The sequence below is a fragment of the Herpailurus yagouaroundi genome, unplaced genomic scaffold (assembly GCF_014898765.1).
Source record: "Herpailurus yagouaroundi ecotype Mexico unplaced genomic scaffold, PumYag 77, whole genome shotgun sequence".
Taxonomy (NCBI): domain Eukaryota; kingdom Metazoa; phylum Chordata; class Mammalia; order Carnivora; family Felidae; genus Herpailurus; species Herpailurus yagouaroundi.
In genome coordinates, this window is record NW_024412388.1 from 35496807 (window position 1) to 35515738 (window position 18932).

The following is an 18932-nucleotide window of genomic DNA, read 5'->3' on the forward strand; positions in this document are numbered from 1 at the left end:
TGTTCATGCTCTGTCTCTCTCTGTCCCAAAAATAAATAAACGTTGAAAAAAAAATTAAAAAAAAAAACAAAACAAAAAAAAACAAAGCTCTGCAATCTACTGTGGAGCTTAGGCTGTAAATTTCCTGAGGGCAGGGCCTATGTCTGCTTATTTACCATTGGTCCCACAGTTGATCTAACACAATGCCTGCCTCATAACAGGTGCTTAATAAATATTTGTTGATTGAATGATCAAACACAATAATAAATTAGAGGGGAGCAAGGCAACAGTGTCCTAAGGTGGGGAAATAGAGAAACGACAATCCCTGACAAAGTTTTCTAGGAATCCAAATGATTTCTTTTACCATTGGTTCTAAATGGGTATTCCTGTAGAGGTTTACCAGGTGTTGTGGGGGTAAGGGTTAGGAAGCAAGAAATATACTGGGCACGGAGGAACAATTCCCCTTCCCCTTAATATTCCTGTATATATCCAAGTCTATCAGCCAAAAGCATGCTAGTGTTTAAACTCAGGTTCTCAGACTTTCTTCCTCAGCTGGTCTGAGGGAACTTGGTGCTGTGGTACTAGCCCACTTGCTTTCCAGTCCACCAGTACTATTCAAGGCAGAAACTTATCCCGCAGCCATCAAGGGAGACTAGCTGCTCCTCTCCTCCTCTTAAATCTTTTCCTACCTGTTCCTCTGAGGACTCTAAGTGCATTTACTATAAAAAATCTTTGAGATCAACCTCAGAGGAGTTTTTTTCCCTGGAAACCTAAGTCCTGTGATCTGCCAGATATAGTCTGTGGAGAGTATTTAAGGACCATAGTTCTATACTCAAAGGGAAATCAGAAAAAGTACCAAATTTGGTTTTTCTGCATTCATAAACATTCACCCAGTGAGATGGACTTTTCCAAAATTGGAGGGAAACTTGTTTTTTTCTCCACTCTTCTTGGCTAAGTCTCTGAAACTTTGCTAAGAGGGCCCATCTGTAGGATAATTGCCTAGGGGAAGGATACCTGCTTGGAGGCAAATAGCACTAGAGCTAGGGAGCTCAATCTTGCAGAAGGAAGAAGAACCGGAACTATGCAGAAAGAGGCACCATATGTTATGATTAGTTTTACAAAAATATTCTGTTGGCTTATTGTAACACTGGCCCCCCAAATACAAGCAGGGACTCTGATACAGACAAAAATAACAGTATGCTAATAACACAATTTTATTTTTAAAACAAAGGCGAGAATCAACTATTATTTATATAAACAAGTTATCTAACATTATCAGGGTTTAAAACTGTTAACTAAGAATCAAGGTAGTTTACACACTGTGAGTTTGACTCTACCTCCCTCTTCCTTACTTATTTTCCATTAGGAAGTCCACAACGTATTTTTTCAAGCAGTAGAGATGGGCATCCACAAGGCCTGTGTGGAAATGTATTCTAGGGTGCCTGCAAAAACAATAAGAGAGAAAGGGTTCACAATCAAGTAACGTGGTTCTATCCTATTATTAGGTAGTAGGCATTAAGAAGTTTATAAGCGTGGGGCACCTGGGTGGCTCAGTCTGTTGAGCATCCGACTTCAGCTCAGGTCATGATCTCACGGTCCGTGAGTTCGAGCCCTACGTTGGGCTCTATGCTGACAGCTCAGAGCCTGGAGCCTGCTTCGGATTCTGTGTCTCCCTCTCTCTCTCTGACCCTCCCCCGTTCATGCTCTGTCTCTCTCTGTCTCAAAAATAAATAAACATTTAAAAAAATTTTAAAGGGGCGCCTGGGTGGCTCAGTCGGTTAAGCGTCCGACTTTGGCTTAGGTCATGATCTCACAGTTTGTGGGTTCAAGCCCCGTGTCAGGCTCTGGGCTGATGGCTCAGAGCCTGGAGCCTGCTTCCGATTCTGTGTCTCCCTCTCTCTCTGCCCCTCCCCCATTCATGCTCTGTCTCTCTCTGTCTCAAAAATAAACATTAAAAAAAGAAAAAAATAAGTAAATATAAAAAAAAATTTAAAAAGTTTATAAGGGTCAGAGCCATGCTGCTCACACCCTACTCTGGCCAACATGGTGAATACTAGCTCTACTCCTACCATAGAAAAGGTCTTCTCTTTATAGAAACTCTATCTCACACTTTATGAGGACTTTAGGTGAACTATCAAATCACTGACAAGTCACCTTCTTCTATCACAAATTCCAACTCACAATTCTTATGATTAACATTTTCTTGCTTTTACTCCAACTGCCCCACTTTCTGCAGGCCATATTTCAGCCATGCTTTCTTCATGATCTGGTATGTATTATTCCATTTCCACAGAAAATGAAGTAAAATTCTGTGAATACTCCCTAACTCCCTACTCTTATGTATTCATCAGGACTTTCCCCAGATATACTTCCTCCAGGAAACCTTCACTGACAACTCAAGTTCCTGCTCCCACAGCACTTGGTGCCCATCTCTATCAGTTAAGTTATCATCCAGTAAGGTAACAGCTTCCTTACTTGGCTCTCTCTCCCAACAGACTGGAAGTTCCCTGAGGGCAGAGATTTATCTTTTTTTTTTTTTTTCCAGAGATTTATCTTTATACCCTTACCATTTAGCATTGTACCTCACACAGTGTATTTAATAAACAGCTGTTGAATAAACAAATGAATAAATTAGGTCAGATTAAGGTATTTGTTTAGTTGCTGTCTGTTTTAGTTTGACGTTTTGGTTTGAGCCTTAAGAAATGCCATGCTTATAATGTCCAAGGTCATTTTATTTAATAACAAAGACAGCTGAAAGACAGGAGGGAAGAAGCAGGGTAGAAAAATTGAGATTCCAATCACAGATACCTGATTATTACCTTTCTTCTACATTGTGTTACTGTGCTTTGACTGGTTTATACTTAAAAAAAAAAAAAAATTTTTTTTTTACATTTATTTATTTTTGAGAGAGAGAGACAGGGCACAAGTGGGGAGGGGCAGAGAGAGAAGGAGACAGAATCCGAAGCAAGCTCCAGGCTCTGAGCTGTCAGCACAGAGCCTGATGCAGGGCTCGAACTCACACTGTGAGATCGTGACCTGAGCCGAAGTTGGACACTCAACCGACTGAGTCACCTAGGTGCCCCAGCTGGCTTATACTTTTAAGGAAAGTTATTCTCACGGGATCTAGATACTCTAGAAACAATTTATCAAATAAGTTAAGGTGCACCGCCCCAGGCTTCCACTCTTTTGGGAGACTGGGAGAAGCGGTAACAAAATGCTTCTAAAAGAGCAACAGAAGTTGTCAGACTTAGGACCCCATACTCATAACCTGCCTCCCCATCCCCACAAGCCAATTAATGTATACAATGAGGTTGAAGAAAGTAGAAGGTACTTTCCAATTTGAGATTCTTGAGTTCTAAGAAATTCCTGAGGAAATAGAATTTTACAAATGCGAATGTGGTTACCTTGTGGTACCAGGGTTTCATTTGAAGTCCACACCCTGATAATTCTTTCCCTTGATCTAACCAATCTGGAAAGTTGCACTCTCCTGTTTAGTCCCTTGGTTTACAAATTCCTTGAATCATTTAATACACTCTATCTATATTATTTAGTCCTCATAATCACCTCATGAGGTAGATATTTACTCTCATTTTTATAGCTGAGGTCAACTTGTATTATACAGACAGGAAAGGAATAACTTAAAAGTTCGAATAAATAAAAGTCTGAACAACCATCATCTAAACTTATCAATCCCTATCATATTGGCAGTATTTCATATAGCATTTTATAGTTTATAAATGTTTGTCAGCTTTTTACTCTCATCCCTTTAAAGTAGGTAAAACAAACAAAATTCTTCCATTTTTTAGAAAAAAAAATTCCAAAAATTTAGCTGGTATACTTAAGGCTAGAGATTTACTTACAAATTTGGACTATAATGAAGAACAGAAATGGGTGATTCAGGGATTTTTCTTTTAGATTGAATTTGTAATGAATGTAAATCTTGAAGACTAATGACATTTAAATTGTCAAAAAGGTGGTTTCCTTACTTCATTTTATTATTTTTGATAATAGCAGAAATAAGTATTGATATTTTATTTTATTTATTTATTTATTTAAAAAAAAATTTTTTTTTCAACGTTTATTTATTTTTGGGACAGAGAGAGACAGAGCATGAACGGGCGAGGGGCAGAGAGAGAGGGAGACACAGAATCGGAAACAGGCTCCAGGCTCTGAGCCATCAGCCCAGAGCCCGACGTGGGGCTCGAACTCACGGACCGCGAGATCGTGACCTGGCTGAAGTCGGACGCTTAACCGACTGCGCCACCCAGGCGCCCCTTTATTTTATTTTTTTAATTTTTTAATATTTTTTTTATTTTTAAGAGAGAGACAGAGCATGAGTGGGGGAGGGGCAGAGAGAGGAGACACAGAATCCAAAGCAGGCTCCAGGCTCCGAGCCGTCAGTACAGAGCCCAACGCGGGGCTTGAACTCACGAACTGTGAGCTCATGACCTGAGCCGAAGTCAGACGCTCAACCGACTGAGCCACCCAGGCGCCCCAAGGATTGATGTTTTAAAACAAAACAAATAAAGCTAAAAACCTCAAAGAGGCACCAGCAAAATCTGGGTAATCGACTGAATGCTTCAGGTCAGGAAGATCCTTTGGATTTGTATAACATAAAGAAAACAATAAATGGAAATGAATAAGACATTTAGAAACAGTTGTAATTTTAGGTCTTAAAAGTTTTTTATTTTATTTTTTAAGATGTTTTTATTTTTGAGAAAGGGGGTGGGGACAGAGAGAACGAGTGGGGAGGGGCAGAGAGGGAAGGGAACACAGAATCTGAAGTAGGCTCCAGGCTTTGAGGTGTCAGCACAGAGCCCAACGCAGGGCTCGAACCCACAAGCTGTGAGATGGTGACCTGAGCCAAAGTCAGATGCTTAACCAACTAAGCCACTCAGGCGCCCCTAAAAAAAAATTTTAGAGTAAGTTGGAAACTGTTTCCTCCTCTTTTAGTTTCTGGAAGACTTTGTGAAGGATTGGTATTATTTCTTCAACTTTTTAAAAATTAAAGTATAGTTGACAATGTTATATTAAAGAAACTTTTCTAGGTTACAGACGTAGATAATAAAAGAACTGCGATTAAAACTTAGGTATGTGTGACTCTAAAACTTTTGTACTATCTCATAAGTCTCATCTGTCTACCAACTTCTTTCTTTTCTAGGAATTCTAGGAATTCTATATAGATGAAGTCCTGCTCCAAATAGTTTCACATTTAAATTTGGGGCAAAGAGGCAGAATGCATTGTTAGGATCAAAAATCCCTGTTTTTGTACTTGCTGAATATCCTACTTAGAAGTTTATTAGCTACTAGTACCATTCAAAAATAAATGTGTTAAGGAATGCGGTTCTCAGCATTGACCTAAGACAAGCCTCTTTATCATCCTGCTTCCAAGTTTTCCCATACATTCTGGGAGAACAGGAAAGCATATATTAAGAAATGCTTCCAAAGAAGCAGCTGCCTCCTCTGGGAAGATAATATTTATTTATTTATTTATTTATTTATTTATTTATTTAATTTTTTAAAATTATTTTTTAATGTTTATTTATTTTTGAGAGAGAGCAAAACGGAGTGCAAATGGGGGAGAGGCAGAGAGAGGGAGACACAGAGTCCGAAGCAGGCTCCAGGCTCTGAGCTGTCAGCACAGGGCCCAACGTGGGACTCAAACTCACAAACTGTGACATCATGACCTGAGCTGAAGTCAGATACCAAACCAACTGAGCCACCCAGGTACCCCTGGGAAGATCACTTTTAAATGTCTAGGAGTTGAAGATACAAGCTGTGTACCTGTGTTTCAATATTTATTTACCCAAAATTTCTCCTAATATTAACAACTTGGAGGTACTGTGTGTCAGGGACAAAGCTTTAAGATCTCTAAGGAAACTATTAAGGAAAACTACCACGCAAACACTGGTCATTATTATGCAGGTTAAGATTTTTCTGAGCTTTACTTTCATTGAAAGAAAACTGAACATAGAACTATGTGTGTCACCAACACTGTACAGAACATCTGGAGAACTAAAAAGCTAGGAAATAAAAAAGCTGCTCAGAAAGGCAGTCCAGAAAGAAGGAAATACTCCATGAAGGATGAAATAAATACTTAACAAAACAAGTAATTACCGTCATTAAAATCATACCAATTTGCTCTCTAGCAGAATAAACTTAAGATTTTAAATATCCAAAGCTCTTAATGACTCTAAAAAAAGGCCCGAGTCTCTTTAGTTGATAAAAGGATCTGTAATTTCCCTCTAAAAGATCTCAAGGGATTTCAAACACTCATTTCCTTTAAATCTACAGAATGAGGGCAAAGGTCCTTAGGCTCAGGGTAATGTCAAAAGTTCTTGGGGCCTGTTCCCTTCTTCCTCATCCATAGAACCATTATGTGTACAGGAGGAAAGAAGCTGTTTTTTTTTATCTTGCTCACTGCCTAAGTTTTAGCAAAGGCCAACTGAGCATTCTATTTCCTGACATACTCATAGAAGAGTAGAAAAAGGCTGATAGACAGGTAAAGGCGCAGTTTATAGTTGGTGCGTGTTAAAAAATTGAAATTTATCTTGACATTCCATGTGGATACACTATTAGACTTCCGGAATTGCTGTGAATGGGACCTGAAGGACTTCCAGCCTACTGGAAAAACAGGTGTCTACTATGAGACACTCCACACTGACCCAGTGAAGAAAGAAAGCTTCCACTAATCTAAACTGAGTATGTCCTAACAGTTTACATGGCTGCACAGAATGACTTTTTTTCCGACTCCAAAGTTTGCGAACAGAAGAGCAAGGAATGGGAATAGAATGAAGAAGACTCAGTTAAACAAAAATTCAAAATACAAGAGAAACTTATTTCTAACATATGCTTCTCTTTGCATAAATATGAATGTTAATAGGTAAAGGAAATGTCAAGGATGGCTCCTGAATTCAGATGCCAGGGGAACTAAAGCTTGAAACAATGACTCATAAGAACCAGAAGCAACACTTCCAATGAGGATAAAAGTCTCCTATGATAATTTAGCCATCTCTAAGTGTTCAATGCAACATTGTGAAAACCTCCCACTCTATTTAAAGACCTTCAAACAATCACCTTCTACTTTATTTGGTAATCTTAAATATATTCCAATAAAGAAGTGTCTTTTCTCCGGCTAGAAGAGTCAGAACGAATTCCCTATTGTTTTTTTAAAAAAAATTTTTTTTGAACGTTTATTTATTATTTTTGGGACAGAGAGAGACAGAGCATGAACGGGGGAGGGGCAGAGAGAGAGGGAGACACAGAATCGGAAACAGGCTCTAGGCTCTGAGCCATCAGCCCAGAGCCCGACGCGGGGCTCGAACTCGCGGACCGCGAGATCGTGACCTGGCTGAAGTCGGACGCTTAACCGACTACGCCACCCAGGCGCCCCAATTCCCTATTGTTTAATCATTACGTATTTTTGTTTTGTTTTGTTTTTTGGTTTTAAAGTAAAAAATATGTTTACTGGAATGTTTTAGTTGTAGCTGACATTACAACGTTTAGCTTTATTTTTATTAAATAAATTTTTAAAGTTATTTATTTTTAGAGAGAGGGAAAGCATGAACAGAGGAGGGGCAGAGCGAGATGGGGGGGGAAAGGGGGGGTGAGAGATAGAATCCCAAGCAGGCTCTGCCCTGTCAGTGCAGAGCCTGATGTGGGGCTCAATCTCAGGAAACATGAGATCATGACCTGAGCTGAAGCCAAAAGTTGGATGCTTAACCAATGAAGCCACCCAGGTGCCCCAACAACATTTAGCTTTTGTTACACCCATAAACATGTGGAAATTACAATTGCAATGGCAAAGCAATTGTAATGTGAGAAGAATCTTGAAAATATTGATGGAATGGCAATACATGTTTTTTAGCCTGATGATCTAGTACTCTACAGGGGCTTCTGGACCACCAGCCTGATCCTCATGTCAATGTGATAATGTAAGTCCTTATAATAACAGGATGAAATATTAATATCATGGTTTAATTACATATACAATCAACTGGCAAGTATCCAGTTTCAAACTAGATCCTTGAAACATGGCAAAATAGAGGCTGGTTATTTTTGCCTTAACCATAATTATTGAAAACTTCCCTTCTGTTAGAAGGGAAGAAGATAACTGGACATTCTCAGTGATCCAATTTGAAGTGATACTTGCCTCTTATTTTCTTGAAAAAGAAGTTTTGAAAGTTATATACATAGGTTTCATTTAAATTATGCAGCAATCTTTTATTATTGCTATTCAGATTTTGTTTAATGAAAATCTCTGTCACCAAATCAAGTATGATATTTCACGACTATAAGAATGATAATTAGGGGCATGTAGATGGCTCAGTCAGTTAAGCATCCGACTTCGGCTCAAGTCATGATCTCACGGTTCATGGGTTTGAGCTCCACATCGGGCTCTATGCTGACAGCTCAGAGCCTGGAGCCTGCTTCAGACTATCTCCCTCTTTCTTTGCCCCACCCCTGCTTGCACTCTGTCTCTCTCAAAAATAAATAAACATTAAAAAAATGATACTCATTAGCAAAAGGATAACAGCAACCAACGCCATGATGGCTTTTATTCTGCATCCACGCCATCACATTTGCCTTTGAAACTGTGTGGATATGCTGCTAAAAACAACTGCATTACCTGATAAGTTTTCTATATCACACAGAGGATGGAGAGAGGGATTAAATGATATAACAGGATTCTTTAATCTTTGTACTATTTTCTTGCATGACATCAATAACTTTAGCCACCTGATTCTGAATATACTTAATTGTATCACTTCTAGGTCTAAATCTTGGTTCAGATGATCCCTTTAGAAAAAAGTACTCTTCTTCATCTGAATCCTCTTCCAAAAGATTTCTCCCTTCACTCTTCACGGAGCCATGACATCATCATCATTTAGGTGGCACTTGAACTTGGGAGGCATATTTTTTATTTTTATTTTACATTTATTTATTTTTGAGAGACAGAGTGAGACAGTACATGAGTGGGGGAGGGGCAGAGAGAGAAGGAGACACAGAATCGGAAGCAGGCTCCAGGCTCTGAGCAAGCTGTCAGTACAGAGCCTGGTGCAGGGCTCGAACTCTGCATTATGAATTATGAGACCACAACCTGAGCCAAAGTCAGACACTCAACCAACTGAGCCACCCAGGCGCCCCAAGAGGCATACTTTTTGCCCAAGAAGTACTTTTCTGTTTCCCAGAATAAGTATTCACCACCTGAGCTCCTGGGGGTAGGCAGCACTGGGAGGGTGGAGGAAGGAGTGGGAAGTGCAGGAAGAAAGCGGGGCAGGGGGAGACAGTGGGCACAGACCTGGGGGCTGCTCCACCACAGCTGCACACATAATCATTAGAGTTTAAAAGAAACTAGAGACCAAGGTTGCTTAGAAGTAACTATCTATAATTCTATCAATAATTCTAATGAGACAGATTTTGGGGCAAGAATTCAGTTGCATAGTTACCTGGTAGCTATTTAATAGGAAGGCACGCACTTGCCACACCACCCCAAATGCCAGATCTTGGTGGCACTGTAAGTGGCAGGAATGACAGACTGATGATCATCAGGTGTGCACATGGAGTTCCAAACCAAAGGTCTGCCTGTGCAGCAGAGTGGGCTACGGCACTCTTGGTGCTCAGGCTCCATCCAAGGAAAGCAGTTGTACTGAAGTGAAAGCCCTGGACTCAAGTGCATCAGAGACTTCCAGGGTTGGAAGAGTTCTTTTGTTTTGTTTTGTTTTAAACTTTTAATGTTTATTTATATTTGAGAGAGAGAGATTGAGAGAGAGAGAGAGAGAGAGAGTGAGAGAGAAGGGGCAAAGAAGGAGACACGGAATCCGAAGCAGGTTCCAGGCTCTGCATCGTCAGCACAGAGCCCGACACGGGGCTTGAGATCATGACCTGAGTCAAAGTCAGACACTTAACCAACTAAGCCACCCAGGGACCCAGAGAGTTCTAAGTGCTGCTCCTCATTGTACTGACAGAAAAACAAAATAAATTATTTTAGTCCATGTTAAAAGTAACCAATTCGCTCTTCCAGGCAACAGTCTCTAGCTTACATTCATTGAATACCTACTACGTGCCAAATATTTGGGACACAGCAGTGAAGAAAACGGACGTGAAAGTTGCATGAAGTGTACAGTTTGATGGAAATGAATTATTATAAGTGCAATAACTGAATGGCAAGCAAAGAATGCTATGGAAGCATATAGTGAGGGACCTTGCCCAGGTTGGAAGGCGATGGAAACTTCCCTTTAGGCTTAGACTTGAAAGAAGAGCAGGAGTTAACCAGGAGAAAGGGGTGGAAAAACAGGCACTCTGGCAGAGAAAACAGCAGGTGTCAAGACCTTGAGGCAGACTGGTGAGTGTGAGGAACTAACATTGCCCAGCACTGATAAAGCACAGAAACCAAGGTGGGGAGAGGCACAAGATGAAGCTACAATAACACGGGGCACCTGAGTGGCTCAGTTGTTTAAGCGTCCAACTTCGGCTCAGGCCATGATCTTGCAGTTCGTGAGTTCGAGCCCTGCGTCGGGCTCTGTGCCCATCACCATGTGGCAGCTAAGGCCATCGCGCATATCCCCGAGGTCCTTAGCAAGATGAAGCTGCAGCCCTTTGTCACAGAGGCCAGCGTGGAGAAGGCTCTGTGGCTCTCCCAGGTGTCCATGCTGGATGCTGCCTTCTCCAGCACTCTGTCAGGGGTGGAGGGCTTTACCAGCCAGGAGGACCAGGAGATGCTGAGTCGCACTGAGAAGCTTCTCAAGTGCTGCTTCACCATCGGCTCCCGGGAGTCAGAGCACAGCATCATCATCCAGGACTTCACCAAGCAGAAATACACGCAGCACGCCATCCACAAGGCCCTGCAGCTCATGTTCTGACGGGCGAAATCCAGCATCGTATGCAGGGCAAGGCCCTCTATCACCTCAAATGAGCCTTCGCGGCCTCGCGGACTTGCCTATACCTCTCGCACCGCCTGCACCATAACCATCGCTGTCCTCTGCCTCCCTATTGTCATCCTAAACTTCCCGTATGCTCTCCCCATCATAGAGGAGGCGTCCCCACCTGCGCTGGAAGAAGGAGCATCCCTTCCTCGCTGCTTCTGGGCGCCTGCCTCTAGTGCAGGTCCAGGAAATGTGCTTTTGGAGTTTGTTGAAATAATAAAGCCATGGTGTGTTTGGATGTCAAAAAAATAAATAAATAAATAAATAAATAAAACAAGCCAGGTAGAGAAGGGTAACTGGCTGAAGGAGTACTAGGAATGGTGACCACAAAAGGAGAGAGGCATGAAAAAGAATGCAGAAGTCAGTGAACTATAAGCAACTCTCCATCGTTTATAGGGTAGAGTGTTGAGTATGGCTTGTAGTGAGGGGAATGGTGAGATTAGGCTGAAAGGAATACGTATGGTTAGATGACTGAGGGCCATTAGGAATTTGTGCCTTATCTTACAAGCAATGTGCTCTTTTCTTCTTCTTCTTCTTCTTTTTTTTTTTACTTTTTATTTGAGAGAGAGAGTGCGAGCGAGGGAGAGGGGCAGAGAGAGAGAGAACCTTAAGCAGAATCTATGTTCAGCATGGACTGTGAGATCATGACCTGAGCCCAAATCAAGAGCTGGACACTCCACCAACTGAGCCACACAGGCACCCCACAAGCAATGTATTTATAGGTGTAGGGGAAAGTAGTAGAAAGCAAAGTTGAAAATTTGGGAGAGTGCTGGAAAAACTCATAGAGTAAGGTTCCAAGGGAAACAGGAAAATGGGGCAAAAGGTATAAGTGAAGGGATCAGTCTTAAACAGGAGGAAGGAAACTTCTTCCTCTAAGGCTAGAGAAAAGGAACTGAAGGTGGGTCTGAGTAAAGATAAATTATGGGTATGGGTAGTATGCTGGGCAAATCAGTATCTGTTAGCCCGATTTTCTCGCTTAGCCTTAGCTAAGAGCTAAGAAGGAATAGGCCAAGTAATTTTCTAAGGGAGGTGGTGATGGTTGAGAATTACTGCTGAGAGAAGTGGAAAGGTGGTCCAGGAGAAGTGTAAGGCTGCAGAGTGGTTCTAAGGGTTCAGCTACAATTGGAACCATGAACTTATAGTGGTGCCAATTTACAACACTGCATAATATTTTTCCTGAAGACTAATAAAAAGGATGTAGGAGCAGACAAAATAGATATTAGAGGGTTTATGAGGGCAGAAAAAGGAAAAGGACAATGAGTGAGGATACGGAGGGAAATGCCTGAAGTAACAGACCACAGGGTCTAGACTGAAGAAAGAAATCAAGAGAAAGAAGAAAAAGAGAAAGAGGGAGGGAATTGAGTGACTAAAATGAAGGAAACAGGCTTCTAGGTAAAGACAGCAGATTAAAAACAGGTATTAAGCCCTATTCCTTTTGAAAGCTCATTAAAGTGATAGGGAAGGGTTTTTGTTGTTATCCTCATCGTTTTTCTAAAGGGTATAAACTCCAAGGACAAAGATTAGGAGAAGGGAGGACATTAAAAAAAATTTTGGAAGCTGGAAAGCAGGATGGTGGTAGCAGATTTAGCACATTTAAGAAAGCTGAATCCTAGATCAGGCATAAGGAAAGCTAAGGAGCAACCTATTTGGACTGCAGAAGCCCAGAAATGATCAGGAATTGGTAGCACAGCTTTTACCCACATCGAAAGGAGATTGGAAGATTTTTCTCTGAAGTCTATAGCCAGTCCAAAAGAAAAGGCTTAAGAATACCAACATGAGAGTTTCTTTACAAATAACCTATCTACATCACTTTATACAAGTGAGAATTAAAAGTACAGAGGAGTAAGAAAAAAAAGTCTCAGTGCCTAGGCTGGACAAGATACCTTGGGAAAGTTTGTTGATTCTGATGTCCACAAGTCCCTCTCAACCCTTCCCACAAAATACTGCAAATTAGAGAAATACTTTAGGAAGTATAGTTGGTTAGTAGCACTGGGGATACTAATTTAGATAAACAGTACTTCAAGACTTTGCATATCTTTGGGAAAACAATCAAGGGCATAAACCTATTTCTCATCATCTGGAGTCCCAGAAACACAGATTTGGCCAAGCATGATCTTTGAGGTTTTGATTTAAGTCCTTGTCTTATCAGATATAAATGTCTAAACTTAAACAAGAGGAATGTGCAAACATTTTATCCCATTTTAAAAGAAATCCTTTAGAAGTTTGTTTTAATATTATCATTACACTTACAGTGAAAAACCTTCACTAGTACTCAAAAGAAAACAACATAACATTGGAGAAAAGCTACATGATTTTCTTATTAAATATTTGGCACAAACACCTTTTACGTATGAATTATTAAAAACACATGTCGTTTAGAAGTAAAACAGGAATTTTAGGGGGAGGGGCGCAGTGGTAGTGTCTTTAAAGGACAACTAAGCCAGTTTCATTCAGGGAAACTGAGGTTTAGAGAAATAAAGTGATTTGCTCAAGGTCATATAGCTGGTTTGTCTCAAAACTAAATTCCAAAATCTCTGGACTTTAATTTCGAGTACATGCTCTTTCTACCAGCAACATTCTTTTCCACCACATGTAATGCCTCTGTATCACTAATGCATCAGTTTGACATGTAGGAAAGGTGTTGTGCTTTCTTCAAATCTACTGAGGTTGTAGAATCTGGGCCCACTGGAGCGAAGTTAGTACTGTCTGGTGATGGAACAGCTTGCTGGGGAGACTGCCTCTGTACCTGCCTATAGGGATAGCAGGACTCCTACTCCAGCAAATGTCTTATACTATTTCCCTTTCTAGGACCAAACATGCCTGAGGTCCTCAAAACAGAACACTCTCTTTGCAATCAAGGAAACACTTCATCTTTTCTCAGAAAGGGAGAAAACAAAGGAGATGTACATTCTATCATCATCTCTTTCTCCTACAAGCAGTATGAAAAGTTAGAAAACTTTAAAACAAGAGGTTTCCGGCTCTCCTATATAAACAAAGTCCTTTTCCAAGATAACTTTGGTGTTTGTCCAATAGGACCTAGCCCCAATCTTTGGAAATTCAGTTAAAAAAAAAAGATAGGAAGTATCATATTCTCATATTCAAAAGTGCTTGAAAATCTGAATTTAATTAGTTTTTACCCACCATCTCACTGAGGCCAGGAGGAGCACAATACCCCTGAGAGTCATAGGAATGGGGGCAAGAACATTTTTACTGCTCATTTATCCAGCCAGCTGCCCTATTACAACTATAAACCAAAGATCCTTAATCATTGGAGTGTAATTACAAGTTAGAAGAATGGAGGGGGAAAAAAATCTGTCAACAACCAAAAATATAATCTAGTTCTAAGAAACTGGTGTTAATGGTGTTAATGACACCAGTGCTGACCCAAGGTCCCAAACTCAGCAGCTGTGAGGGAAAAATACATCACCATCTGCTTTCATTTTCACCTTACCTCTGGCTATTTCCTTCTTCTTTGCTCCCATCATGCCCAAACCTTGCTCTCTTTGGCAGAGACCACTAGGACGAGGCATTTACTAACAGTCCCCCATATGGAGCCATCAGCTAGTTCCCAGGGAGGTTAAAGAGAAAGCAGGAGACAGTCTCCACCCTTTAGTTGTAATTAAGAAACGTATGACTAGCTGCTAAGAATTTAATGTCTAAGCTTGCCAACTCTAATATACAGGAAAGCATAAATATCAGTACTTGATGGATGCATAAATGAGCTAGGTCCTTTGTTTTACATAATAGATAATCACAATTGATCTTTCTGCATTCCAAAGGAAACAATCCCTTTATTCTTTGGAGTCTTGTGAATTTAGCAGTGCAACACTGCTTAACTTTCTAGGTCTTTTACCTTAAATCTCTCCTGCATACTGCTGTCATGTTATCTTTCCCTTCTCAAAAAATCTTTAATAATTCCCCAGTATTCAAGGCCCTCTGTTATTGTACCAACTTAACTTTCCAGCCTTATCTCCTAATATTCTCCAACAGGGACCCTCAATTTGGGCCAAACTGTCCCTAAACAAATCTTGCATACCCTGTCTCCAAGTATTTGTTCACAGCCTTCTTTGTACGCAGGATCCAGCTTCTTATGTCCTTTTCCATACCTGATCTGTATCCATCCTTCAAGGCCAAATTATTCTCTTACATTGTCCTGACCACCTCAGTCCTTAGAGACTGCTACCTTCTCTAAATTCTTAGAACACTGTTGGCCATAATTGTTCAGTATCTGATACTGTTTGCTACTGTTTGTTAGCCTTTTATATGCATAGTCTTATCTTCCACTGAGGCAAATAAATTCTTTCAGATGGTCTCCTGCCTCAGGGATACCCTTAAATACCAAAATAGTGGTTTGACCAGAGAAGGAAACTTCATAAACATTTGTCAGTTGAACAATGTGTTCCTGAAAAATAGAAAGGATGAGTAAATGGAGAAGGTCCAGCTCTGTCCCTAATTAGATAAATGATATGGAACAAATCCTTCTTCCTCTGGCTTTTAGCATCATTATCTGAAATACAGGTGACTGGACTAAATGACATTCTAGCTGCTACAGTCTATGATAGGATCTTACAAATAAGTTCATATTTTCAGAGCATTAAAAGATATTACTTAATTGTATCTTATGGTGAACTTTTTTTTTTTCTTCTTCTTTTTCAACGTTTTTTTTAATTTATTTTTGGGACAGAGAGAGACAGAGCATGAACGGGGGAGGGGCAGAGAGGGAGGGAGACACAGAATCGGAAACAGGCTCCAGGCTCTGAGCCATCAGCCCAGAGCCCGACGCGGGGCTCGAACTCACGGACCGCGAGATCGTGACCTGGCTAAAGTCGGACGCTTAACCGACTGCGCCACCCAGGCGCCCCTATGGTGAACTTTTCTAAGATACAAGGAACCCCCGTTTCCTAAAATTTCATTTTGATACATGGACTCAAAAAAATTCATAACAAAACCCTTCTTTTTTATATAAAGAATTCCAAATTCAGTCAGCTATATCCTAAGAAACAAGCTGTGTTACAAGGTACCATCATAGCTACTCTGTAGAGAAAAAAAAGAGTTCCAGTGGGGCTGGCAAACTACAGCCTGCCAGTTGGATGGCCCTGATGTTTGTTTTTGTAGATAAAGTTTTATTGGAACACCGCCATGCTTATTTGTTATATCTTAGGATGCTTTGTGCTAAAACAGCAGAGTTGAATAAACGCAACACCATATGGTCTGCAAAGTCTAAAATATTTACTATTTGCCCTTTACAGAAAAAGTCTGCCAATCCTTGTTTTATACCTCAACATTCATCAGAAAATACCAAAGCCCTTGATTACAGAAACTTAAATTACAGTTGGTCACTGGGTGATTTCCCATTCATTCAATTAAGAAATATTTATTGGGATTTCTTTCTTTTTTAAAATGTTTATTTCTTATATTTAGAGAGAGAGAGAGAGAGAGAGAGGGAGAGAGAGAACAAGCAAGCAGGGGAGTTGCAGAGAGAGGGAGAGAGAGGGATCCTATGGAGACTCTGTGCTATCAGTGCAGAGCCCAATGTGGGGCTGGAACCTATGAACTGTGAGATCATGACCTGAGGCGGAACCAAGAGTCAGACACTTAACTGACTGAACCACCCAGGAGCCCCTGGAATTTCTTATTTCTAACTAAATCTTCATTCAATTTCCTCATCTGTAAAATGGCAATATAATAACATCCACTTCATGGGGTTATTGTAAAGATTACATAAAGCCTTTAACACAATGCCTGACATAAAATCTGAAAAATGACAGCAGCTATTATCATCATTATCACCACCACCACTACCACCATCTTCTTTCCCGATGTCCTAGGAAAGAAAAGCAGGCTCTCTCTGATGGCCATGACCAACAGTGAAAGGAGAGAACTCTAGCCTCCCTTAGACTTCTTGACTTCATACTTGGGGAAGAGCTTTATTTTGATAGTACTCAGATTAACCACAAGAAGACAGGGAATGTTCTTTTGATACAAAATGGCAGTTGACTCCACAAGTCCTCTGACATCAGATATATCTAGAACTCAATATCCTTGTCAGAGTGTATCAAGAAAATAAATCCGATTTTAATTTATGAATACCTCTCTTGATAAATTAGAGCTTGCCTGCAGCCCCAAACTTAAGCAACAACACTGTAAGACAATGTGAAATTAAATGATGCCACTGACTTATCACCACCTCCTAAATCAACCATCTATTCAAATTTGGTAACAAATTTTCTCACTTCTGAGAACTATAATTTTTTAAAAATATGTTTATTTTTGAGAGAGACAGAGAGAGCGAGCTGGGGAGGGGCAGAGAGAGGGGGACAGAGGATCCAAAGTGGGCTTTGTGCTGACAGCAGCATTCCCAATGTGGGGCTTGAACTCATGAACTGTGAGATCATGACCTGAGCCAAAGTTGGATGCTCAACTGAGTCACCCAGGTGCCCCGAGAACTGTAATTTTTAAAAAGCCTAAGAGCCTATACGGTTTTTTCTAAGTCAATCCAACAAGTGAATGGTGGGTGCCTACTTTTTTCTTTTTTATAGTGTTGGTCATACATCTCTAATATGCATAATAGTTGTTTGAGGAAACAAGTAGGTTTTATGTTTTTTTGGGGGGGGAATCCTTCAAAATGCTGAATAATGAAATGAAAATAATTCTTTGGTGGGAAAAAAACAGATGATTTAAAATCAAGTGCCAATATCAATTGATAAATAATGGATATCTAAAATGTGATATATATCCATACAACAGAATACTGGTCAATAATAAAAAGGAATGAAGTACTGACATAAGCTACAAGACAAGTAAACCCTGGAAACACTATGCTAAGTGTAAGAAGCCAGCCGTAAAAGGCCACATAAGATATGATTATATTTATGTGAAATGTCCAGAACAGGCAAATACATAGAGATATAAAGTAGATTAGTTTTGGTTGTCTAGGGTGGGAGGGGAGGATTAGAGAAAAATAGGGAATCACTTAATGGGTATTGGGTTTCCTACTGGGGTAGTAAAAATGCTGTAAAAATTGATTGTGGTGATGGTTGTACAACTCTGTGACTATATTAAAAACCACTGAATTATTCACTTTAAATTGGTGAATTGTATGTTGCATATTTATAGCTCAAAAAAACTGTTGTATTTTATTTTTTATTTATGTATTTTTTTTAATGTTTTTTTTTTGAGAGTGGGGGAGGGGCAGAAAGAGAGGGAGACAGAATCTGAAGCAGGCTCTGTGCTGACAGCAGAGAGCCTGGTGCAGGGCTCGAACTCATGAACTGTGAGATCATGGCCTGAGCTAAAGTCGGATGCGTAACCAACTGAGTCACCTAGGCAGGCCAAAGCTGTTATATCTTAAAAAAGAAAAATCACACCTTAGCTTATATGTTACATGTCAAATTTATTCAATAAAAATTAAAAAAAAAATAAATTTTTAAAAGGAAAAATCAAATGTAGGACTTCCATCTTCCATCTAAGATTTATAGAGCTGGAAAGAGAGTTGCTCTCATCCTAGCAAGAAAAAATTGAATAATCCACAAAATTGTAACTTTTCTTGAACTCATCACAGGCAGAACTCTAAGCAGCCAGAACTCTAAGGAAAGACAAAAGCCTCCAAGGAGAGAGGAAACATCAATGTCAGCTCACCTATAGTACAGCATAAAAGTTATAGGGCTGCCATGTAAGTGGGTAAGAAGGATTTAGCTAAATTCTCAATAAATTTCTACAGGTTGAATGTGAGCTAGCATAAGAGGATATCATCCCAGGAATCACAGACACATAAGGTATTTGCACCTATTTTTCTCAAATACACAAAACTGTATACTACAAAGAGTAAATTTTACTGCATATTAAATGATGCCTCAATGAAATGAAATTTAAAAAAAAAAAATCAAGTGGAGTGCCTGGGTGGCTCAGTCGGTTAAGCATCCGACTTCGGCTCAGGTCATGATCTCACAGTTTGTGAGTTCGAGCCCCATGTCAGACTCTGTGCTGACACCTCAGAGCCTGGAACCTGCTACAGATTCTGTGTCTCCT

At 40.2% G+C, this 18932-nt stretch overlaps 1 protein-coding gene across 3 annotated transcripts in view; it reads right to left on the reverse strand.

Moving 5' to 3' along the window:
* Positions 1–18932, reverse strand: part of EIF2B3 (eukaryotic translation initiation factor 2B subunit gamma) — a 124436-nt gene that overhangs the window by 41015 nt on the left and 64489 nt on the right. For 2 of the 3 annotated variants that reach the window (XM_040470021.1, XM_040470023.1), the window contains exon 6: positions 1332–1421. The exons of the other annotated variant lie outside the window; for it this stretch is intronic. In XM_040470021.1, the coding sequence (XP_040325955.1) occupies positions 1332–1421 (90 nt within the window). The remainder of the gene's footprint in view (positions 1–1331; positions 1422–18932) is intronic. 3 annotated transcript variants of the gene reach the window in all.